The sequence below is a fragment of the Pan troglodytes genome, chromosome 1 (assembly GCF_028858775.2).
Source record: "Pan troglodytes isolate AG18354 chromosome 1, NHGRI_mPanTro3-v2.0_pri, whole genome shotgun sequence".
In the NCBI taxonomy this organism is placed as follows: domain Eukaryota; kingdom Metazoa; phylum Chordata; class Mammalia; order Primates; family Hominidae; genus Pan; species Pan troglodytes.
The window spans coordinates 210,426,326-210,452,535 of record NC_072398.2 but is presented as its reverse complement, the minus strand read 5'-3'; the positions used below and the strand labels follow the sequence as shown (position 1 = coordinate 210,452,535).

The 26,210-nt window shown below is 41.1% G+C and overlaps 1 protein-coding gene across 9 annotated transcripts in view; it reads right to left on the bottom strand.

The window, feature by feature from the left end:
• Positions 1 to 26,210, bottom strand: part of HP1BP3 (heterochromatin protein 1 binding protein 3) — a 44,910-nt gene that overhangs the window by 4,281 nt on the left and 14,419 nt on the right. For all 9 annotated transcript variants that reach the window (XM_016955521.4, XM_016955549.4, XM_063785350.1 and 6 more), the window contains 6 exons: positions 24,236 to 24,379; positions 20,882 to 20,962; positions 18,674 to 18,828; positions 10,134 to 10,224; positions 2,740 to 2,899; positions 567 to 678 (listed from right to left, as the gene is read on the bottom strand). In XM_016955521.4, the coding sequence (XP_016811010.1) occupies positions 567 to 678; positions 2,740 to 2,899; positions 10,134 to 10,224; positions 18,674 to 18,828; positions 20,882 to 20,962; positions 24,236 to 24,379 (743 nt within the window). The remainder of the gene's footprint in view (positions 1 to 566; positions 679 to 2,739; positions 2,900 to 10,133; positions 10,225 to 18,673; positions 18,829 to 20,881; positions 20,963 to 24,235; positions 24,380 to 26,210) is intronic.

The window sequence follows — 26,210 nt, the reverse complement described above, 5'->3', positions numbered from 1 at the left end:
CCAGCCTGGGCGACAGAGTGAGACCCTGTCTCAAAAAACAAAAACAAAAACTTATACATAATCCTCTAAGAATCTGTCATTATCATTTACTTGATAAAGAAGGAATGAACATCAAAATGACCATCCGAGGATCTCAAATAATCTTATGCCTGGCTAAAATCACTATTTTTATACAAAACCTTTTACTCCAAAATAATACTGCCTTAAAAGTCATCTTTATTTTCAAATACAGTTGTCCCTTGAACAACACAGGTTGGAAACGCATTAGCCCACTTTATATGTGGACTTTTTTTTCAACCAGACACAGATCAGAAATACAACATCCACAGGATGCGAAGCCTGCATACAAAGAGGACAGACTTTTCAGATACATGGATTCCACAGGGCTGAGTACATGTGCATTTGGGTATGCGGGCAGTTCTGTAACCAATCCCCTATATGTAACAAAGGACGACTGTATTTCCAGTTCACTAAAACAGTAATAAGGGTAAAATTAATTAAACTGAGTGTGTAACTTAGAATCAGACTATAAATTTACAGTGATCTATTATAGGCTAAGTGCTTACCTGGGATAATAGGGAAAACAGAGCTGGAAGGTGCCACTGAACCCTTTCCCAGAGATCTGTTCCATCCACCCATTCTTTTCGCATTTCTGCAGGGTTTTTTTCAGCAAATGCACTGAAAAAAAAAATTCAGAAATGAAAGTTATCTAGTTACTCAGATTAGATAATTCCCTCAACCACAAACAGATACGCATCAATTTAATATCCTGTCACATACGGTAATTGACATACACTAAGTGAATCCTATGTGTTCAAAGGTATTTAATTAATTAAACATTTACTTATTGCCCATAAGTTTGGCAAGAGTTAAATTATATACATACATACATACATATATCTATATTTTAAAATTTTGCAAAATATAGAGACAAAGTCTCACTATGTTGCCCAGGCTGGTCTCAAACTCCAGGGCTCAAGCAATACTCCCACCTTGGCTTCCCAGACTGCTGGGACTCCAGGCATGAGCCACCATACCTGGCAAGAGTTATAATGAAAAGACACATTAGAGACCATTGAGTCAAATACCTTATTTCACAGGAAAAAAAAAAGCCCAGAGTGGTTAAGTGACTTGAGCTCAAAGTAGTTAAGTGACTTGCTCTAAGGTAGCACATAAACAGCAGACCTAAAACTAAGTATGTAATTATTTCCATTCACTTAAACATCTATTGTGTACCTACAGGTATTGATAATCATCTAGGAGAATCTCTTATAAAGATGAACAGAACTAATTATTCATAAATCAGTAAACAGTAACAAAACAATATCATGGTTCCTGAAGTCCTTCATTCTCATCTTTCTTACAGAGACATATCCAAAATATATTTTATGGCGATTCAGTATCCAAAAAACAGCTGCAAATATCAGTGAAACTGAAAGGCTTGTTAACCAAATTCATCTTCTCTTAAAACATCTGGCATATAGAAATAGGCCGGGCATGGCGGCTCACGCCTGTAATCCCAGCACTTTGGGAGGCCGAGGCGGGCAGATCACAAGGTAAGGAGATCGAGATCATCTTGGCTAACACGGTGAAACCCTGTCTCTACTAAAAACAAATAATACAAAAACAAAAAAATTAGCCAGGGGTGGTGGCAGGTGCCAGTAGTCCCAGCTACTCAGGAGGTGGAGGCAGGAGAATGGCGTGAACCCAGGGGAGGCAGAGCTTGCAGTGAGCCAAGATCGCACCACTGCACCCCCCAGCCTGGGCAACACAGCGAGACTCCGTCTAAAAAAAAAAAAGACTTCAAAATTACCTTTTAATTACAATAATATATTCTGGATTGTCTTCTTCTGTTACTTAATTTCCATATCCCTCACCCTACAACATTGTGCCTCTTTTAATAGTTCATTGAGAAGTCACCCAGTCTCACCAATCCACACATGATAATGCTGATAAGGCAGGGTGTCTCATCTCAAATCACCACCTCCTAGAGTAAATATACTTTACTGAAATAAAGTATTTTCTGTTGTGGGGCTTAGGTTAATAAGAAATAATATAAGTAGTAAGTACTCTAAAATCCTGGCTTTGTTTCAAAGTAAAATTAGATGTTTTTGGTGAACATTCAAAAGTAGGAAAAAATACACTATAATTTAGAGTTGCTTTGAACCTAGAGATTTATCTAAATTACAATAAATATCAGAAAAATCTTTACAGTAAAAGCAACTTCTTATAAGCAGATGCTTTAAATTAAGAATTCAGTTTTGATTATTTGTTTTTCTTTTTGTAAATATGAAATTTGTAAAGCTGTTCCCTCTTGGTTTTCAGTCAGTAGTTAATACTTTGACATTAATAGCATGATCTCTATGATTTTTTTTTTCTTTTTTTTTTTTTTGATACATAGTCTCGCAACTGTTGTCCGGATTGGAGTACAATGGTGCAATCTTGGCTCACTGCAACCTCCACCTCCTGGGTTCATGCGTTTCTCCTGCCTCAGCCTCCCGAGTAGCTGGGACTACAGATGCACACCACTACACCCTGCTAATTTTTTTGTATTTGTAGTAGAGATGGGGTTTCACTATGTTGGCCAGACTGGTCTCAAACTCCCAACCTCGTGATCCACCCGCCTCAGCCTCCCAAAGTGCTGGGATTACAGGCGTGAGCCACAGTGCCTGGCCCTCCACGGTTTTTTCAAAAGAAAATTCTCCTAATCCCAGTTAAATATACACAACCGAGTCTTACTTTGGTAGTTAGAATTGGTTCCTGGGTGATTCTCTAGGACATACTTCTTCAGAGCAGTGGTAGAGCAGGTCTTCGGCTCATTCATGGCAGCAATGGCAGACAAGATTGCATATTCCATCAGGCTTCCACCAAGCAGGGGCTTCTCCCCTGATTTCTTCAGCTGTTTTCCAAGGAGGAAGAGAAAAGCATCAAGACAACACTCTCCCAAAGCAGGTCAAGACAAGACTCCTCTGCACCAGGTGGGTCGGAGTTCCTGCATTAGCACAGATATGTTTTACAATAAATTGTCAGCTTAGGGACTTTCTCTTCCCATTCAACAGGTATTCAATCTAACTGAGAAGTCCCAACCCTCCTATGGATATTTTCTCCTTCCATCTACCCTCCATCCACCCTAAAATAATAGCCAACCTAACCCAAAGATACTGACAACTGTACCCAATAAGCAGGTTAACCAGTTATGTCCCTAAAAATTAAGATTCTTTTGGCTGGGTGCTCACACCTATAGCCCCAGCACTTTGGGAGGCAGAGGCAGGCAGATCACTTAAGGCCAGGAGTTCGAGACCAGCCTGGCCAACATGGCGAAACCTGTCTCTACTAAAAACACACACACACACACAAAATAGCCAGGTGTGGCAGGTGCGTGTGGTCTCAGCTACTTGGGAGGCTGAGGCAGGAGAGTCACTTGAACCCAAGACGCGGGGTTGCAGTGTGCCGAAATCATGCCACTGAACTCCAGCCTCGGCGACAGAGTAAGATTCTGTCTAAAAAAATAAATAAATAAAATAAATTTTAAAAAAAAGATTATTTTATTTGAGAATACTTCACTTTTCTGAATCTGAAAAATGAAGTATAGCTGACCCTTGAACACAACACAATTTTATCTGTGCTGGTCCACTTATATGTGGATTTTCTTCTGCCTCTGCCTGCCACCCCAAGACAGCAAGACCAACACCTCCTTGTCCTCCTCAGCCTACTCAACTCAAAGATGACAAGGATAAAGACATGTACGATCATCCACTTCCACTTAATGAACAGTAAATATATTTTCTCTTTTTTTTTTTTTTTTTTTTTTGAGACAGAGTCTCGCTCTGTTGCCCAGGCTGGATTGCAATGGCGTGGTTTCAGCTCACTGCAACCTCGGTCTCCTGGGTTTAAGCAATTCTCCTGCCTCAACTTCCCGAGTAGCTGGGATTACAGGCGCCCACCACCAGGTCTGGCTAATTTTTTATTTTTAGTAGAGACATGGTTTCACCATGTTGGCCAGGCTAGTCTCGAACTCCAGACCTCAGGAGATCTGCCTGCCTCGGCCTCCTGACGTGCTGGGATTATAGGTGTGACCCACTGTGGCCGGCCATTATTTCCTCTTTCTTAAGATTTTCTCAATAACATTTTCTTTTCTCTAGCTTGCTTATTATAAGAGTACATTATATAATACATACAACATACAAAATGTGTATTAACTGTTTGTAAGGCTTCCGGTCAACAGTAGGCTATTAACAGTCAAGTTTTCTGGGAATCTAAAGTTTTTTATGATTTTTTTTTTTTACTGCACGGGGGATCTGCACCTTTAACCCCTATGTTGTTCAAGGGTCAGCTGTAGTTATAAAAAATAATAAATAGCCCTTTTAATCCTATGAGGAAAATAGCAGTGAAAAATTTTGATAAATATTTAGGGTATCAGGGAGCACGGTAGTTCATACCTGTAATCCCAGTACTTTGGGAGGCTAATGGGGGAGGACTGCTTGAGGCCAAGAGTTCAAGACCAACCTCGGCAACATAGTGAGACTCTCTCTCTACTAAAAATAAAAAAACTAGCTATGAATGGCGGCATGCCTGTAGCCTACCTACATGAAAGGGTGAGGGGGGAGGATGGCTTAAGCCCAGGAAGTTGAGGCTATAGTGAGCTATGATTACATCACTATACTCCAGCCTGAGTGACAGACCAAGACTCTGTCTCTAAAAATAAACAATAAACTAAAAAAAAAAAAAGTATCATACAAAAGAAAATTACATAGCATACTTTGAAAATGGAAGGTGTGGTAACAAAGGTTAGCAAATAATATGCAAAAAGGGAAAAGGAGAAAACCACAAATGCTCTACAAAACTGTTTAGTGGTTCTTAAAGAATGGTCTGGTTACAATCGTCTGGGCTCCTGAGACCCTTTCAGAGGATCTGCAAGGTCAAAACTATTTGCATAATAAAACTAAGATATGCCAGACGCAGTGGCTCATGCCTGTAATCCCAGCACTTTGGGAGGCTGAGGCGGGTGGATCACCTGAGGTCAGGAGCTCGAGACCAGCCTGGCCAACATGGTGAAACCCCATCTCTACTAAAAATACAAAAATTAGCCGGGCATGGTGGTGCATGCCTGTAATCCCAGCTACTTGGGCAAGGCTGGGGCAGGAGAATCGCTTGAACCCGGGAGGTGGGGGTTGCAGTGAGCCGAGATCAAGCCACTGTACTCACTGCAACAAGACTCCATCTCAAAAAACAAACAAACAAAAACCTAAGATGCGATTTGCTTTTTCACTGTCTTTTTTTTTTTTGGAGACAGAGTTTCGCTGTGTTGCCCAGGCTGGAGTGTAATGGCGCGGTCTCGGCTCACTGCAACCTCCGCCTCCCGGATTCCAGCGATTCTCCTGCATCTACCTCCCGAGTAGCTGGGACTACAGGCGCCCACCACACCTGGCTAATTTTTGTATTTTCAGTAGAGATGGGGTTTCACCATGTTGGCCAGGCTGGCCTCAAACTCCTGACCAGGTAAACCACCCGCCTCAGCATCCCAAATTGCTAGGATTACAGGTGTGAGCCATTGCACCTGGCCTTTTCACTATTTTGACATTTGCAATGATGGTGCAGAAGCAATGGTGGGTAAAACTGCTGTCAGCTTACCACAGATAAAGGCAGAGACACAAAAATGTGGTTATTGTCTTCTTTACTGCTATGTACTTATGGTTTTAAAAAAAAGAGCACGAATTCACTTAGAATGCCCTTGATAAAGTACCAAAAATTATTTTATTAAATCTCAACTTTTGAATGTGTCTTTAGAATATTTTACGGGATGAAACAGGAAGAACCACATAATCCGTATCTGCTACATATGTAGACATGATGGTATCCAGGAAAAGCACTTGTGTAATTGTTAAAGTTATGAGCTGAATTAGCTGCACTTTTCTTGGAACACTTTTTTTTTTTTTGAGACGGAGTCTCATTCTGTCACCCAGGCTGGAGTGCAGTGGCGTGATCTTGGCTTACTGCAACCTCTGCCTCCTGGGTTCAAGGGATTCTCCTGCCTCAGCCTCCCGAGTAGCTGGGATTGCAGGCATGTGCCACCATGCCCGGCTAATTTTTTGTATTTTTACTAGAGATTGGGTTTCACCATGTTAGCCAGGATGGTCTGGATCTCCTGACCTCGTGATTCGCCCACCTCGGCCTCCCCAAAGTGCTGGGATTACAGACATGAGCCACCGCGCCTGACCTGTAATACTTTTTTACTTAAAGAAATAACTGACAGCTAACCTATCATTATTCAGACTTGGTTATGAGGTAGACAGTATCTTGCAAATGAACTAAAAGAGCCGGTCATGTCAAAAAATAATAGTATTTGTTGCCAATGATAAAATTCAACCTTTCAAGAGAAAATTTAAATTCTGAAAAACTTGTGTCCATCACTGTGAGTCTGTTATCTTCCCAATACTTAAATACTGTTCTTATAAGATCAGTGGCCAATACCAATGATTGTAATTTTTGTTGTCGTATATAATGAAATGCCAACATTTGGAAAATCTATGTAACTCTGTGCCACTATTTTTCAAATGACCAATGTATCGTGCTATAAAATTATGAAGGATTAAAATATCTATTCAAAGTTCAATGAATTTTAAGGTAACACAGTCCAAGAAATTCACTGATTAGGGTTTCAGGTTTCACATGGCAACTAAACTTTAAAGAATTTACCACAAAACAAATAATGTTAACAGACAATACGAACAAAGGACACAAACCACACAATCATCTCAACAGACACTGAAAAACCACTTGACAAATCCAATAGCCATTCATGATAAAAACTCCCAGGAAACTAGTAGTATAGAAGGGAACTTGCTCAACCTGACAATAGGCATCTATGAAAAACCTATAGCTAACTTGTGAAGGACTGAATGCTTTCTCTCCAGGATGTGGAACAAGGCGAAGATGTCTGCTGTTACCACTTCTACTCAACACTGTAATGGAGGTTAATCTAGAGCAATCAGGCAATCAGAAGAAGTAAAAGACATCCAGACTAGAAACAAAGAAGTAAAATGCTCTTTATTTGCAGATAACAGATCCTGTATGTAGAAAACTGTAAGGAATTCACAAAGAAACTACTACAACTGGTGAGTTCAGCAAGGGTGAAGGATACAAGAGCAATGGACAAATCGATTGTATTTCTACAGGTTAGCGTTAACAACCTGAAAACGAAAACTAGAAAACACTTCCACCATTCAAGACAGCATGGAAAAAGAATAAAATACTTGGCAATAAATTTAACAAAAAAAATTCAAGACTCGTACACTGAACAACTACAAAACACTGCTGAGAGAAATTAAATAAAGAGACCTCTGTGTCATGGATTGGAAAACTCAACGTTTTTGACAGTGAGTCTCCCCAAATTGATCTATAGATTCAAGGCAATTCCTACCGAAACTCCAGCTGTTTTTTTGTTTTTGGCAGAAATGGACAATTTGTATGGAACTGTACAGGACCCGGCATAGTCAAAACATTCCTGAAAAAGTTAGAGGGCTTATAATTCCGAATTTCAAAATTCACTATAAAGCTACAGTCAGTAAGACAATGCAGTACTGGCATGAAGGATACACCTACAGAACAAAAGAGAACTCAGAATCCGGAAATAAACCCTTATATTTATGGTCAATTGATTTTCATAAGATGCTACGGCAATTCAATAGGGAAGGGACAGTCTTTTCAATAAAAGGTGCTGGGATAATCACACCCCCACATGCAAAAAGATAAATTATACCCTTACCTCTCACTATAAACAAAACAATATAGATCACAGACCTAAATGTAAGAGCCAAAATTATAAAACTCTTAAAACGTATGAGTAAATTTTCATTACCTTTAATTAGGCAATGTTTCTTAGATAACCATAAAACTGCAAAAGCAATTTTTAAAAATGATAAATAGGACTTCATCAAAAAGTAAACGCTTCAAAAGATAATACTGAGAAAGTCACAGAATAGGAGAAAAAATCTGATGAGACTTTATATCTAGAGTAATGAATTCTTGTTAACGAATAACCAACCCCCTTTTAAAAATGGGCAAAAGATTTGAATAAACATTTCACTACAGACAATAAACAAATGGCCTTAAGCACAAGAGATGCTCAACATCAGTAATTATTAGGGAAATGCCAATCAAAACTACAACGAGATACCCTATATCCACTAGTAAGGCTATAATAAAAAAGAGTAACAAACGTTGAGGAGGATATGGAGAAACTCGAGCCCTGGTCAGGTGTGGTGGATCACACCTGTAATTCCTACACTTTGGGAAGCTGAGGCACGCAGACTACTTCACTGAACCCAGGAGTTCAAGAGCAGCCTGGGCAACACGGCGAAACCCCATTTCTACAAAAAATACAAAAATTAATCAGGCATGGTGGTGGTGCGCGCCTATAATCCCAGCTATTAGGGAGGCTAAGATGGGAGGATTGCTTGAGCCAGGGAGGTGGAGGTTGCAGTGAGCCGAGATCACACCACTGCACTCTAGCCTGGGTGACAGAGTGAGACCCTATCTCAAAACAAAACAAAACGACTTGAGCCCTTATAAACACTGCCAGTTTCTTAGAACATAAATTTACCATATGGCCCAGCAAGTCCTAAAAACATATCCACGCACAGACTTGAACATAAATGTTCATAGGCAGTATTATTCATAATTAGCTGAAAAGTAGAAATAATCCAAATGTCCATCATCAACTCATGAATGGATAAACAAAATGTGACATCCATAGAATGAAATACTACTGGACAATAAAAAAGAATGAAAGTACTGGTACATGCTGCAACGTGGATAAAATTCAAAAACATCATGCCAAAAGAAGCCAGACACAAAAGAGCATATAGTACATGATTCTAGATTCTATCCATATGAAATGTGAACAAAATGCAAATCTGCAGAGAGAGAGAACAGACTAGAGGTTGCCTGAGGCTGCTGGTGGAATAGGGAGTGACTGCAAATGGCTACAAGGGATCTTTTTTGGGTGACAGAAATGTCCGAAAATTGGACTGTGATAGTTGTACAACTCTATAAAGTTACTGAAAATCACTGAGTTATAAACTGTAATTATATAAATTAAATTGTATAAGGTATGCAAATCAACCTCAATAAAGCTGTTAAAAAAATAACGATTTGTTGAGTTTTGGTGTAGTATCAAAGAATAATTTCTACAACTATCTGAAAGTTATCTTAAAATATTCCATCCTTTTCTAATTGTATTTCTGTGTAAGGTTAGATTTTCTTCAAATAAGTAACCCAAAATAAACTGGAACAGATACTAGCTGTCTTCTGTTATGCTAGATGTTAAAGATGTTTGCAAAAATGTAAACAGTGCCTGACGACTTCTCATTAAAAAAAAAAAACTTGGGGAAGACGGATTATAGGCTCACACCTACAATCCCAGCACTTTGGGAGGCTGACGCTGGAGGACCCCTTGAACCTGGGAGATAGAGGCTACAGTGAGCTGTGATTGTGCCACTGCACTCCAGCCTGGGAAACAGAGAGAAACACTGTCTCAAAAAAAAGGCTGGGAGGTGGCAGGGGGAGGACAGCTATTTTTCACTAAAAAATATGTCATTTATGTTAATATGTAATGGGTTTTCTACTACTATTTTAAAGTAAATCAATAAATATGTAAATTTTTCCTCAGTGTTAATTTCTTTGTGTTTGTTTGTTTGTTTGAGATGGCATCTCGCTCTGTCACCTAGCCTAGAGCACAGTGGTGCAATCTCGGCTCAATGCAACCTCCACCTCCCGCGTTCAAGTGATTCTCCTGCCTCAGCCTCCCAAGTAGTTGGGACCACAGGCATGTGCCCCCACGCCCAGCTCATTTTTGTATTTTTAGTGGAGACGACAGGGTTTCACCAGGCTGGTCTCGAACTCCCAACCGCAGGTGATCCACCTGCCTCAGCCTCCCAAAGTGCTGGGATTACAGGTGTGAGCCACCGCACCCAGACCTCAATGTTAATTTCTAACATAGTAAATGTTGACAGATATAACCCACATAAACAAAAGTTCTTTGAGGTCCTCAATAAATTTTTACAGTATAAGGAGGTCCTGAAACCAAAAACTTTAAGAAGCACTTCTCCACAACCAGGCCTCTGATCTCTAACCTGGAATGTCCCCGAAGCACCTTTGCCAGTTATCTGTTCTAACTGGCCCCTCTCTACTGCTCTCTGCAGAGCGTTCTTCAACAGCTGAGGCCTGCAAAGAAAAACAAAAAAAAAAATAGTGATAAATACATTAATGAAAGAAAAATGTAAAGAAATAGATACAGGGTTATTCCCAGATCTAGAGTTCTGATTACTATTATTATTATTATTATTATTATTTTTTGAGGTGGAGTTTTGCCCTTGTTGCCCAGGCTGGAGTGCAATGGCACCATCTTGGCTCACTGCAACCTTCGCTTCCCAGGTTCAAGCAATTCTCCTGCCTCAGCCTCCCGAGTAGCTGGGATAACAGGCATGCGCCACCACACCCGGCTAATTTTGCATTTTTAGTAGAGACGGGGTTTCTCCATATTGGTCAGGCTGGTCTCGAACTCCCGACCTCAGGTGATCTGCCTGACTCGGCCTCCCAAAGTGCTGGGATTACAGGTATGAGGCACCACGCCTGGCTGAAGATTAGATTTTAACATTTGACTTCTAACGCTGTATGACAGACCTAGAAAATTTCCAAAGACACCTTCTTCAAGGCCAACTCTGAGTCTCTATATACCCAATATGCCCAGTTCTTCTTCTAGGGTTGCAAAAAATTCACTGTTATCAAATTAAGAAGGTGACTTGCATGTTATATTAAAAACCAATGTCTTGGCCAGGCGCGGTGGCTCACGCTTGTAATCCTAATACTTTGGGAGGCTGAGGCGGGTGGATCACGAGATCAGGAGTTTGAGACCAGCCTGGCCAACATAGTGAAACCTCAGCTCTACTAAAAATACAAAAAAATTAACGGGGCGTGGTGTCAGGCAACTGTAGTCCCAGCTACTCAGGAGGCTGAAGCAGGAGAATCATTTGAACCCGGGAGGCGGAGGTTGCAGTGAGCTGAGACCATGCCATTGCAATCCAACCTAGGCAACGGAGCAAGACTCTGTCTCAAAAATAAAAAATAAAAAACAAAACAAAAAAATTATGTCCTTAAATATTAGAATCCTATTTAGCATGCTGTAATGGTCATACTATGAGAAGCTGGAACTGAGACTAATAAGAATAACATTAGTTGAACACTTACTAGGTACCAAGGACTATTCTAAGAAGTGCTTCGCACATACTAAGAGACTTAAACCCTATGGGTTAAACACTCCTTTTTTTTTTTTTGAGACGCAGTCTCCCTCTGTCACCCAGGCTGGAGTGCAGTGGCGCGATCTCAGGTCACTGCAACCTCTGCCCCCTCAGGTTCAAGTGATTCTCCTGCCTCAGCCTCCTAAGTAGCTGGGACTACAGGCGCGTGCCACCACGCCGGGCTAATTTTTTGTACTTTTAGTAAAGACGGGGTTTCACCGTGTTAGCAAGGATGGTCTTGATCTTCCGACCTCATGATCTGCCCGCCTCAGCCTCCCAAAGTGCTGGGATTACAGGTGTGAGCCACCACACCTGGCCCACTTTTTTTTTTTTTTTGAGAGAGGATCTCACTGTGTCACTCTGGATGGAGTGCAGTGGTATGATCATGGCTCACTGTAGCCTTGATCTCCCAGGCTCAAGCAACCCTTCCACTGCTTCAGCCTCCCGAGTAGTTGGGACTATAGGCACATGCCACTACACCAGCTAATTTTTGTTATTTTTTTTTTGTACAGAGGGGGTTCCACTATGTTGCCCAGCCTGGTCTCGAACTTGTAGGTTCAAGCGATCCTCCCGCTTCGGCCTCCCAAAGTGCTGGGATTACACATGTGAACCGCAGCACCTGGCTGGGAGAGAGGTTTTGGTTGGTCATTATCAACCAAATACAACGTGTGGGCCATGTTAGGAAAAACAACTGTAAAATATCATTCTGGAGACAATTAAGGACATTTGAATATGGACTGGGTACTAGATAATATTAAGAAATTATTAATTTTGTTAAGAATGATTTAAGTGGCCGGGCGAGGTGGCTCACACCTGTAATCCCAGAACTTTGGGGGGCCGAGGCCGGCAGATCACCTGAGGTTGGGAGTTTGACACCAGCTTGACCAACATGGAGAAACCCCATTTGTACTAAAAATACAAAATTAGCCGGGTGTGGTGGCGCATGCCTGTAATCCCAGCTACTTGGGAGGCTGATGAGGCAGGAGAATTGCTTGAACCCAGGAGACGGAGGTTGCGGTGAGCCAAGATCGTGCCATTGCACTCCAGCCTGGGCAACAAGAGCAAAACTCTGTCTCCAAACAAAAAAAAAGAATGATTTAAGTATGATGGTTAATGTTCTCTATGCTTCTTTGTATATGTTTGAAAATTTCCAAAATAAAACATTTAAGAAAGTATTAAGGGCTCCTTCTGTCATGTGAGGATACAATGAGAAGAAGGCACTCTGAAACCCAGAAGAGGCCCTCACAGAACCCAACCATGCTGGCACCCTGATCTCAGACTTCGAGTCTGCACAACTGTGAGAAATACATTTCTCTTGTTTATATGCCCAAGTAACAAGAATAATAAAAATAGTCAAGGCAGGCCTTTGGTGATGACATCAGACTAAAAACTTAAGGAAGTAAAGGAACTGGCAAAGTGGCTTATGGGGAAAAATACATTCAGGTAAAGGGAATGCAACACAAAGGCTCTGAGACCAGTGAGAGAGTGAAGAGGAGTAGCTTAGGTCAGAGATACAAGGGAGTGTAGTGCCTTGTGGGCCATTTTAAAGACCGATTTTTTTTTTCTTTTTCTTTTTTTTTTTTTTTTTGAGACGGAGTTATGCTGTGTCACCCAGGCTGGAGCACAGTGGCACGATCTCAGCTCACTGCAAGCTCCGCCTCCTAGGTTCATGCCATTCTCCTGCCTCAGCCTCCCAAGTAGCTGGGACTACAGGCGCCTGCCACCACGCCCGGCTAATTTTTTTGTATTTTTTTAGTAGAGACAGGGTTTCACTGTGTTAGCCAGGATGGTCTCGATCTCCTGACCTCATGATCCGCCTGCCTCGGCCTCCCAAAGTGCTGGGATTACAGGCGTGAGCCACCGCGCCCGGCCTTTTTTTTTTTTTTGCCCCGAGACAGAGTCTTGCTCTGTCACCCAGGCTGGAGTGCAGTGGCGCAATCTCGGCTCACTGCAACCTCTGCCTCCTGGGTTCAAGCAATTCTCCTGCCTCAGCCTCCTGAGTAGCTGGGATTACAGGCATGTGCCACCATGCCCGGCTAATTTTTGTATGCTTAGTAGAGATGGGGTTTCACCATGTTGGCCAGGAAGGTCTCGAACTCTTGACCTTGTGATCCACCCGCCTCAGACTCCCAAAGTGCTGGGATTACAGACGTGAGCCACCACACCCAGCCCTACAGACTGATTTTTTTAACTGTGAGGGGACTGGGAAGACACTGAATGTTTGAGTAGAAAGGTGACATGACACTGGACACAGTGGCTCACACCTGTAATCCCAACACCTGGGTGGCCGAAGCAGGAGGATCACTTGAGGCCAGGAGTTAAAGACCAGTCTGGGCAATGTAGGGAGATGCTGTCTCTATTAACAATTTAAAAACTACTAGCTGTGTGTGGTGACACATTCCTGCAGTCCCAGCTACTTGTGAGGCCACAGTGGAAGGATCGTTTGAGCCTAGGAGTTCGAGGTTGCCATGAGCCACGATCTTGCCACTATACTCCAGTCTGGGCAACAGAGCAAGACCCCAGCTTGGAAAAAAAAAAAAAGTGACAGGCTGGGCACAGTGGCTCACGTCTGTAATCCTTTGGGAGGCCAAGGCGGGCAGATCACTGGAGGCCAGGAATTTGAGACCAGCCTGGCCAACATGGTGAAACTCTGTCTCTACTAAAAATACAAAAATTACCCGGGTGTGGTGGCACAGCCTGTAATCCCAGCTACTCGGGAGGCTGAGACAGGAAAATCGCTTGAACCCAGGAGGCGGAGGTTGCAGTGAGCCGAGATCATGCCACTGCACTCCAGCCTGGGCAACAGGACAAGATTCCTTCTCAAATAAATAAATAAAATTTAAAAAGTGATAGAACTTACATTTTTAAAAAAGTCTCACTCTCACTATGATGGTAAGAACATACTGAAAGGGAGCATGAAAAAAGCAGTTAAGAAGTTATTGCTCTAATACAGGTGAGAGATGATGGTGGCCTGGAAGAGAATGGTAGTGCAGGTGATGACAAGTAGTCTGTTTACTGATATATTTTATTTTATTTATTTATTTAGAGACGGAGCCTCACTCTGTCGCCCAGGCTGGAGTGCAGTGGTGTGATCTTGGCTCACTGCAGACTATGCCTCCCAGGTTTAAGTGATTCTCTTGCCTTGGCCTCTTGAGTAGCTGGAACTACAGGCACGTGCCACCATGCATGGCTAATTTTTTTGTATTTTTAGTAGAGATGGGGTTTCACCATGTTGGCCAGGCTGGTCTCAAACTCCTGACCTCATGTGATCCACCTGCCTCCCAAAGTGCTGGGATTACAGGCATGAGCCATAGTACCCAGCCTGTTTACTGATATATTTTAAAGACAGAGCAAAAATAATTGCTTATAGATTAGATAAAGCTGTCTGATAAAGAGAAGAGACCAGCACAAAGTCAGGGTTTTTGGTTTCAGCACATGGAAAGATAATATTGTCATGAACTGAAATGAAGATAATGTGGGAAATGCAGGGATTTTTGGGGGGAGAGGGAGCAGAGTGGGGATCAAGAGTTCAGTTTTCAACATTTAAATCAGACATCCAAGTGCTGATGCTGAACAGGCATCCGTATACACGAATCTGAAGTTAGAAGGGAGGTATGGGCTAGATTCATACATTTGTGAATTAATAGTTTATAGCTGGTATTTACAGTTTTGCAAGTGAAAGGAATCACCAAGTGAATGTGGACATAAAAGATGAGAGGCCTAAGGTATAACCCTGAGGGCTCCTTTCTATTAAGAGGTAAAGCAGAAATCCTTAGGAGATTGAGAAACGAAGGGTAAAAAGGTTACAGAAAAATCAGGAAAGTGTGGTGTCCTGGAAGGCAAGTGAAGAAAATGTTTCAAGCAGGTAGGAGTCATCAACTGTGTCAAATGCCATTGAGAGGGCAGCTGGTAAGGACTATGAATTGACCACTGAAATTTCCAACGTGGAGACTGACAGAAAATATTCAGGTAAAGTGGTGGGGATAAAGTCTGACTAAAGTGGAGAAAGTGGAAGGGGAGACATTGTAGATACCAGTATAGACAACTTACACTTTGGTGAAACTGTATTTTTCTTCCTCTTTTGTTTGGCCAAGCAAGAATGGCTGAATTTTCAAGTTAAATGTGTATATGAAAGGACTCCATTATAATCAAGAATTAGAGAAAATCAATATGGTTTCACATAAGAGAAAAAAGTTTCAATGGAAAAAATTACCATTAAAAAGGCCATGAGAAAAGGTCTTCAGGTTCATTAGCACCTTTGGGTTGACAACCCATCCATTATCAGGTAAATTTTGTTTCAGCCTAAGGTCATGACAATATGTTTCAAAAGAAGTAGAGCAAAGGCACATTGGTAGCAACACACTACCTTATGTAAGTAGAGTAGAACTACAAGAAAAAAAAATGGGGGAGGATATGGTCTCCACTCACCAAAAAGCAGAGAATAAAGGCTGTGAAAAGAAAATAAATCTTGGGATCCCCTAATCACGAACCCTAATCACGAATCCCCTAATCACAAGGAAAATCCTTGCAGACAAACGACAGACAGAACTTCAAGTCATTCATCTGCTGAGATAAATGCATATCTGATTGCCTCCTTTGAAAAAGCTAATCAGAAACTCAAAAAGAATGAAATTCTTTGTCTTTTATTTACCTATGACCTGGAAGCCCCCTCCCTGATTTGAGTTGTCCCACCTTTCCAGACCAAACCAACATACACCTTACATATATTAATGTCTCATGTTTCCCTAAAATGTGTAAAACCAAGCTGTGCCCAGACCACCTTGGGCACAAGTTTTCAGAACCTCCTGAGGCTGTGTCACGGGCACAATCTTAACCTTGGCAAAATAAACTTTCTAAATTGACTGAGACCTGTCTCAGATATTTTGGGGTCACACAAAGGAGATAAAAGTGAAATATGATCCCCAGTGTTGCAGGTGGGGCCTAGTGGGAGGTGTCTGAGTTATAGGGATGGATCTCTTGTGAATGGCTTCGTGCCTTCCTGGCCGTAATGAGCGGGTTGTTTAAAACAACTAGTTGTTTTAAGAGTGTGAGATCTGGTTAAGAGTGTGGCACCTTTCCCTCCTCTCTTGCTCCCTTTTTTGCCATGTGATACGATAGCTCCTCCTTCCACCATGATTGTAAGTTTCCTGAAGCCCTCACTAGAAGCAGACGCCTGCACTATGCTTCTTGTACAGCCTGCAGTACCATGAGCCAAATAAACTTTATTCTTTGTTAAAGAATAGTGAAATATGTTTCCATCTTTAAATGCATCATACAACGCATTTTTGATCCACAATTGTGTCTGCCTACTACCACTATACTCAGCATATAAGCAGCATGAAAATATCAGCACATTAATTTAGAACTTTCTGCTTCTATAATTCCCTTTTCTTTTGCACTATTTCACCAGCTCTTTAATTTGGCACTCTGATGACCACTACTGATTTTCTGAAAATGTGGCTTCTGGACTGAAACCTCAGCACTTCTAATTGCATGCCTCAGTAATGCAAGTAAATACTGGTACTACACTGTATCGGGACAATGTGCATTCAATATGGTAGTCTTCTGTAGACAGAAATCTGGATTAAACATAATTTTCTAGAAGTCATCTCACACAAACACTCTCAGAGTCTGTGGATTACAAATTTAAACAAATTGATGTATCTGCATGAATCTACAACTGAGCAAATGCAACAATCTAAATGATCTGTCAAGATGTTAAATGGCAAATTTTACGTATCAATTACTAACAAAATTATCTCAGAATTTTATGCTGCATGTTTAAATGATGAAAACATTATGCTATTTCTATGTACAGGTGTTATTGAAGCCTGAATTCTCATGAAATATATATATGATGTATATGTATGTACATATGTATGCATATATCTATCATAGATATGTTTTTTGAGACTGAGTCTCACTCTGTCACCCAGGCTGGAGTGCTAGGATTACAGGCGTGAGCCACCGTGCCCAGCCTAAAAGTACATTTTAACCCAATACTAGACTCAAAAACTATACCCAGATGCAATTTTTCTTCCTGTTTTTGTAAATACTAACATTCTTCTTCCCAACACATAATTTCATTTGTGTAAAGTATTTCTATAATAAAATGAAATGTCTTGTACTCATTTATATCAGAAATTGCAATAGTATTTTCTACACTTTTTTTTCTTACAACCCTGAAGCTTTCTATCCTTTTTTCACAGACTTTTCAAACATTTTCAAAATGAACTTTATGTATTACTTTCTGGTGCTGTACTTCATTCTTTAGTTATTAAAGGCTAAGAATAAATTAGGACCCTTAAAGTCTACACTCCTTTTTACTCTTATGGTTTTCTTTTTGAGACGGAGTTTTGCTCTTGGTGCCCAGGCTGGAGTGCAATGGCGCAATCTCGGCTCACTGCGAACTCCACCTCCTGGGTTCAAGCGATTCTCCTGCCTCAGCCTCCTGAGTAGCTGGGACTGCACATGCCCACCACCACACCCAGCCTAGTTTTTTTTTTGTTTTTTTTTCTTTAAAACCTGGTAGAGTAACTCTTTTAATGTTGTCAACTGTTAAGGTATTTCATATCTGAGAAGACACACAGTTCAATATCAAATATCTTAACAGCTGACAACATTTAAAAGAGTTACTCTACCAGGATCTTACAAAGAAACATAAGATTTGGGTTTGAAAAAAAAAAAAAAAAAAAACACAAAAAACAAAACTAGGCCAGGTACGGTAACCGGGGCCTGTAATCCCAGCTACTCGGAGGCTGTGGCAGGAAAATTGCTTGAACCCGGGAGTTAGAGGCTGCAGTGAGCTGAGACTGCGCTACTGCACTCCAGCCTGGGTAACAAGAGCAAGACTTCATCTCAAAAAAAAGGCTGGCCACAGCGGCTCACGCCTGTAATCCTAGCACTTTGGGAGGCCGAGGCAGGTGGATCACTTGAGTTCAAGAGTTCGAGACCAGCCTGGCCAACATGATGAAACCTTGGCTCTACTAAAAATACAAAAATTAGCTGGGTGTCTTGGCGGGTGCCTACAGTCGCAGCTATCCGGGAGGCGGAGGCAGGAGAATCCTTTGAACCCGGGAGGCAGAGGCTGCAGTGAGCTGAGATGGTGCCACTGCACTCCAGCCTGGGTGACAAGAACAAATCTGTCTCAAAAAACTAAAAAAAAAAAAAAAAAAAAAAAAAAAAAAAAAAAAAAAATTATACATGGAGATATGAAAATAAAAACATAATGGGGCAAAAAAATAAAACCAATAAAAAAGGTTTATTCTTAGCTGAAAGTAATCCTTCCTCAGTATTTAATCTATCTCTTTTCCCATGAAAAGGGAGCTAAAGGAAGTAACACATCATGTTTTCAAGGCCAGGCCAATGGCTCATACCTGATGTCCACTCTAAGCTTAGGATAATACTGAGACACATATTTCCTGATGAGACTGTAGGAAGCTTCTTTAGGTTCACAAAGGCGAGTAAAGGCCAGTGGGAGGACATCCTCCAATTTTACTTGTGGTTCTGGATCCACTGCAGAGCTCCTATTCTGAAAAGTAATTATCAAAAATTATGATCATTATAGAACGTAAATGTTTCTACATACAACTCAAGGGCTTTCCTCAGTTGATTACCAAATTTGTCAATTTTATGGCAATTTCTTTGATATAAAATTTTCAATGGACAGCATTAAAAATACATATAAAAGCTGGGTGTGGTGGCTCACACCTGTAATCCCAGCACTTTGGGAGGCCGAGGTGGGCAGATCACCTGAGGTCAGGAGTTAAAGACCAGCCTGGCCAACATTGCAAAACCTCCTCTCTACTAAAAATACAAAAATTAGCCAGATGTCGTAGCCTGTAATCCCAGATACTTGGAAGGCTGAGGCACAAGAACTGCTTGAACCCGGGAGGTGGAGACTGCAGTGATGCAAGATGGAGCCACCGCACTCCAGCCTGGGTGACAGAGCGAGACTCCGTCTCAAAAAAAACAAAACAAAAAAAACACAACAAAACAAGAAAAAGGAGCCAGGTGTGGTGGCTCACGTCTGTAATCCCAGCACTTTGGGGGGCTGAGGTGGGCTGATAACCTGAGGTCACAAGTTCGAGACCAGCCTGACCAACATGGTAAAACTCTGTCTCTAATAAAAATACACAATTAGCCAGGCATGGTGGCACGCGCCTGCAATCTCATTTACTCAGGAGGCTGAGGCAGGAGAATCACTTGAACCCGGAAGGCGGAGGTTGCAGAGATCCGAGATTGCATTATTGCACTCCAGCCTGAGCAACAAGAGCGAAACTCCGTCTCAAAACACACACACAAAAAAACACACATAAAAGTAAAAAGGAGTGTAGATTTTAAAGGTCCTAATTTATGAAGTACAGCACCAGAAAAAAACGCATAAAGTTCATTTTGAAAGTGTTTGAAAAGTCTATGAAAAAAGGATAAAAAGCTTCAGAGTTGTAAAACAAAAAAAAAAAAGGTGTAGAAAAATATTATTTCAATTTCTGATATAAATGAGTACAAGACATTTCACTTTATTATTGTAGAAATACTTTACACAAATGAAATTATATGTGTTGGGAAGAAGAATGTTAGTATTTACAAAAACAGGAAGAAAAATTGGATCTGGGTATTGTTTTTGGGTCTAGTATTTGGTAAAAATGTACTTTTAGGCTGGGCATGGTGTGGTTCACATCTATCATCCCAGCACGTTGGGAGGCAGAGGCAGGCAGATCACCTGAGGTCAGGAGGTGGAGGCCAGCCTGGCCAACATAGTGAAACTCCATCTCTACTAAAAATACAAACATTAGCTGGGAATGGTGGCACATGCCTGTAGCAGTCCCAGCTACTGGGGAGGCTGAGGCAGGACAATCACTTGAATCCGGGAAGCAGAGGTTGCAGTGAGCCAAGATCGTGCCACTGCACTCCAGCCCGGGCAATAGAGCAAGATTCTATCTTAGAAAAGAAAACAAACAAACAAACAAACAAAAAAACAGAGGACTCTTATACCTCCTCTAGTTTAAAAGATATTTCACAAAAAGCAGTATAATTCAGCTGGGAGCAGTGGCTCACCCTGTAAATCCCAGCACTTTGGGAGGCAGAGGCAGGTAGATCACTGAGGTCAAGAGTTCAAGACCAGCCTGGCCAACACGGTAAAACCCTGTCTCTACTAACAAAAAAAATTAGTCGGGCACTGTGGCGAGTGCCTGTAATCCCAGCTACTCAGGAGGCTGAGGCAGGAGAATTGCTTGAATCCAGGAGGCGGAAGTTGCAGCTAGCTGAGATCATGCCACTGCACTACAGCATGGGCAACAGAGCAAGACTCCATCTCAAAACAAAAAACAGTATAATTTATATAGCTGCCCATAATTTAATATAAGGCACTTAAGAGCACAGGCTTAACCAGGTTGGACTGCTTGGATCTGCACCTTGGCTATTCTACTCACTAGATGAACAAATTATTTATAACTTCCCTAGGCCTTAGCAGAAAGGCTGAACTTTGCATAGTGCCAGGCACGCAGCAAACACTCAATGAATGTTGCTATTTTTAGTAGCAGTAACAGCTCCACAGCACTCAAACTGTGGTATAGATGTCTTACCTTTCTGTTTCTGGATTTCTGAGGTGTTTTTCTTGATTTCTGAACCACAACAAAACTTCCAGAAGCACCTTTTCCTTTAACCTAAAGTAAATTAATTTTTGTTATTCTAGTATTCATAACTTTACAGTAGGCTAAGGAAATTACAGGCCATGGTAATGCAAGAGCTAATGTAAAGTGGTGTTTACTTCTTCAGAGAAAAAAAAAAGTCAATGCAGAGTCAAAAGACTTCAGATGAAAGCTCCTTTATATACCATCTAGCTGATGCTGAGTAATACTGGACAACCCAGTTAACCCTCTGAGCTTTTGTTTTCTCATCTACAAAATTTTGGGAAGAATGCTACTGTGATACCAGGTTAAACAGTTTATTAAAAACTTTCAAAATGAAATAAAAAATCAAAACAAAAATGTCCCAAAAAAGGAAGGGACACAATCTCTTAGGGAAAATAAGAAAAGCCCTCACTGTCTTAAAAGCGCCTTGGAAAAAGTTTAGAGCCTAATTAGTCTCAGACCACGTAACTTCCCACAGTTTACCAATGATACATTATTCCTTATGGGAAGGGTTATCCAACAATTTTTTGGCTGGGCGCGGTGGCTCATGCCTGTAATCCCAGCACTTTGGGAGGCCGAGGCGGGCGAATCACGATGTCAGGAGATCGACACCATCCTGGCTAACACAGTGAAACCCCGTCTCTACTAAAAATACAAAAAATTAGCCAGGCGTGGTGGCGGGTGCCTGTAGTCCCAGCTATTCAGGAGGCTGAGGCAGGAGAATGGCGTGAACCCAGGAGGCAGAGCTTGCAGTGAGCTGAGATCGCTCCACTCCACTCCAACCTGGGTGACAGAGCGATACTCCGTCTCAAAAAACAAACAAACAAACAAACAATTTTTTAGCCACTGCACACAATGGTATGTTAAGTTTTACCACATATTTCCAGTTCACAAAGCACTTTCATAAAATTTTAAAGTTGATTCACAATAGGCCAGGCACGGTGGTTCATTCCTATAATCCCAGCATTTTGGAAGGCCGAGGTGGGCAGATCACTTGAGGTCAAGAGTTTGAAACCAGCCTGGCCAATGTGGTAAAACCCCATCTCCACTAAAAATACAAAAATTAGCTGGGTGTGGTAGCGGGCGCCTGTAATCCCAGCTACTCAGGAGACTAAGGCAGGAGAATTGCTTGAACACGGGAGGCAGAGAGTGTAGTGAGCTGAGACCATGCCATTGTGTAACAGAGCGAGACTCCATCTCAAAAAAAAAAGTTGATTCACAATAACTAAAGTCCTCCACAGCTTAGTTTTACCTACACTGCTATCAATGCAGCAATCAAGCTGGAATGCTTTTAGCCTACTAAGAGTTGTTCAGGCATCAAACCGAGGGTGGTCAGGCTATGTAGGCTAGAGCAGGTCATAAACTAAAACATGAAGCCATCTCATAAGCTTTGCTGACATGTTACGCAACAGGTCCTTGGCTCTAATAATTATATTAACTAGGTAAGACTTTTTAGTCAACGATAATTTAGTTTTATTTTAGAGACAGGGTCTCACTCTGTCACCCATGCTGGAGTGCAGTGGCACAATCATAGCTCACTGCTATGTTAGCTCATAGCTCAACTCAAGCGATCCTCCTGCCTCAGCCTCATGAGTTGGGACTAGAGGCATGCACCCCTACATGTGGCTAATTTTTAAATTTTTTGTAAAGGCTGGGCATGGTGGCTCACGTCTGTAATCCCAGCACTGTGGGAGGCTGAGGTGGGTGAATCACTTGGGCCCAGGAGCTTGAGACCAGCCTGGGCAACATGGCAAAACCTTGTCTCTACAAAGAATACAAAAATTAGCTGGGTGTGCTGGTGCACACCTATAGTCCCAGGTACTCAGGAGGCTGAGGTGGGAAGACGGCTGGAGCCCAGCAGGTAGAGAGTGCAGTGAGCTGACATTGCACCTCTGCACCCCAGTCTGGGCCAGAGTGAGATCCTGTCTCAAAAAGTAAAATAAAATAGAATAAAGAAATAATTTTTTTGTAGAGACAGGGTCTCACCTTGCTATGTTGCCCAGGCTGGTCTCTAACTCCTGGCCTGAAGCAACCCTCCCACCTCAGTGTACAGGCATGAGCCACTGTGCCTGGCCGTCAGTGATAATTTTAAAGGCCATTTAAATATCAGTTTTACATTTTGAGAAAGCTGGACTCCTAGCTCCACACAGCAGCAATCTGTTTTATTCACTGACAGACCTCCAGGCAACTGGCACATAGGAGACAAGACGTATCTGTGGAATTAAGTACTAGTTGAAAGTCCCTAAGCAGAGCTGAAATGCCTGAGTGGCACAGAATTCTGTTCTGATCAAACAGGCAGGGGGTATAGAAAAAACGTAACAAGACTCTAGGAATGGGGTGAACTAGGTTTTTAAAATCTTTGCCACTACCGTAAGACCTTAGCAGTTATTTCATCACTCTGGACCTCTGAAGAGGGTAACATAATATAAAGTTTATTCTAGCTTTAGATTTCTATGGTTCTAAGTTTCCATGCACTATGCAAGATAAAGTAGATTTATGCCTGAAATCAACATTTGTTCTAGTACTAGTCACATTTCACTCGGGTTTCTCTGATACTCTTAACAGGCTTTAATAGTTTAGATACTAATCAGTTAAGGTGAGCACATTTATGAAGCTAAAAATTAATAGTAACAAGTCTATCATGTAAGTTAGGCTTTAAAGGAAACAAACCTAAGACAAGGGCAATTATTATTTCTGTTATTCCTTTTTGTTTTCAGACAGGGTCTCACTCTCACTGAGGCTGGAGTGGTGAGATCATAACTCACAATAGCCTCAACCTCCCAGGCTCAAGCGGTCCTCCTGCCTCTGCCTTCCAAGTACCTGGGACTAGAGGCACGTGCCACCAAACCCTGCTGATTTTGTATTTTTTGTAGAGAAGGGGTCTTGCTATGGTGCCCAGGCTGGTCTCGAACTCCTGGGCTCAAGTGATCCTCCCAACTAAGCCTCCCAAGGTGCTGGGACTACAGGTGTAGGCCACCATCCCTAGCCTCATTTTTGCTGTTCCAGTAGTAGGATTCCTTACCTCTTTTTCATGTTCAGTGCTACATGATTTCAAGCACAAGCAGCCCCCCAAAAAAAATATCCAATTAAGAGCAAAGTAAGCTAGAAAAAAGTTAACACTATCTTAATGGCACCAGCATTTTCGAAACCTAGCCTCAGATAATTCAACTAGGTTAAACTTAAGGAATTTCATCATCATGAAACTTATTTTTAACAAAAAAGGCACAAAAAGCCTAAATGTTACTAACTGTAGACTTAAAGCTAATACACAATGAAATTATCTTACTACTAACAATTGTGTAATACCTGTTTGATGACTCCTCTATTTAATTCTCTTTTCAGTGCTTGTTTAAGGAGATAACCCCTTCTCTCCAGCTCCAGAGAAGGATACTTATGGATGATGTATTTTCGAATAGCAACCACTGATGCACCACTCTTCTGGAAGCATGCCTAGAAAAGATTTATTAAACTAGTTGTTTTTTTTTTATTAGATAGAGCCTGACATATATTTTCAAAATAAATTATTTTGGAAGTGAATTTGATGATAGATGACAAAAACGGTAGGGAAGAATGAACTTCAGAAGACTTCAGTTCATAATGACTACAGAGAAATAACAGAATTACTAAATATTTCTACTACAATTTTAAATTGTTCAAAACAGCCTAAAAGACCATATTGAACACGAACAACATCCTATGTATAATGAAGAACCTCTTTCCATTTTAATTCCATTCTGTATTTAGAAGATGGATCTTTGGCATCAAAATGAGAAAAGCAGAACAAACCTATCACTTACAGGATCACAGATCTGTCCCATTTTAAGGCACGAGCTTAAGGAATGAGCATGCCAGGACATTTCCCTGAAGGCTCTGTATGAATGTCAGCAGAAAGAAGAATCAAAGATAATCTGAATAAGTGGCATAAAAATGGGTTTACAGATGGCAAAGTGCTGAAGGAGAGTTTTGGGTAATAGTGAAGGTGTTCTATTTGAATTTAATGTGCCCTCTTCCATTTCCATCCTATTTTACTTATACTCCATTTGACTAATGCACCTGGAAGAATTAAGTAGCTCATTATGTCACAAAGGCAGCAAATACTTAATTTTTTTCAAATGCTTAAAATTTTGTTTTCCAACTGGTCACTGACTTGAAATCAAATACTTTAAATTTTGAAACACACAAAAGTAGCATCTGTCATTTATCTAATGAGCTAGTCCATCAATTTTGTACTGCCACAGTGTCTATTAAATCAATGTAGCACTTATTCAATGTCATTGGATAAGAACTTCATTGAATGTTTTTATACATTTTGACAACAAAGAAAAATAACTCACAGGTAGATGGTCCAGAAAAGATTGCACGACACGAAACAAGTTGTATTAATATGGGTCATGTAATTCAAGTCTATGTCTCTGAACTATTAATGACCTACTGAGGTTTACTCCTGATCTTAAAAGAAAACACAGAGCAAAGAAAATCAAGCAGAAAAGAACACTAATGCTGAAACAAATAATCTTTTGCTCCACCAATCCGACAGTGAGATGGTAGTAGACATCATGATTCCTGTTCAATACAGAAAATGGTGTCCATGGTCTGAAACAATAATTTGTCATATTGCATGGAATACACATTATCTATATAAAATAAATCATCTCCATAAATATGCACAATTATATTCAAACCATTCTTTAAGCCAAATTGATATTGTTTTAATTTTTTATTTCACTATTTTAAAGTTTCAGCCCTTTTTCCATCCTCACTATGATGCTGCTCCTTCAAACCCAGGCTGAGTGGTCATCAAGTGAAATCCTTGAAGAAAGGCTATGCAAAGAACAGAGATTTCACTACAGTGAGGTAATCTAGACCAATAAAGTTTTCTTAATGAGGTGAGAGCGTAAGAAGTCTTGAAGGAGTAAAGGGAGAAGTCTGAAGGCAAATCCTTTTTCCAGTTTATGTGTTAGTGCTATCTTCTCATATTCTGAGAATGACAACCAGGCTGCTCCTTTTCGTACACATCCCCCCTTTTCTGGTTAAAATCATCTGTATCCCTGTCTCCCCAGTCCTGCCTCAGATCCTAACAACAGGGTCCCTGAAAGATGGGTCTGTTCTAACTCCTCTTATCATCTGATCATATGAACTAAACAAGGCAAAATTAAATGAAAAGACTTATACAATAAAGGCAATGTCAAATTAGAAGATAACCTTTAAAAATTAAAATAGGAAAACTACATCTAATGAAAGTCAATGAAATCATAAATCTATGTAAGGAGGATAATTTTTG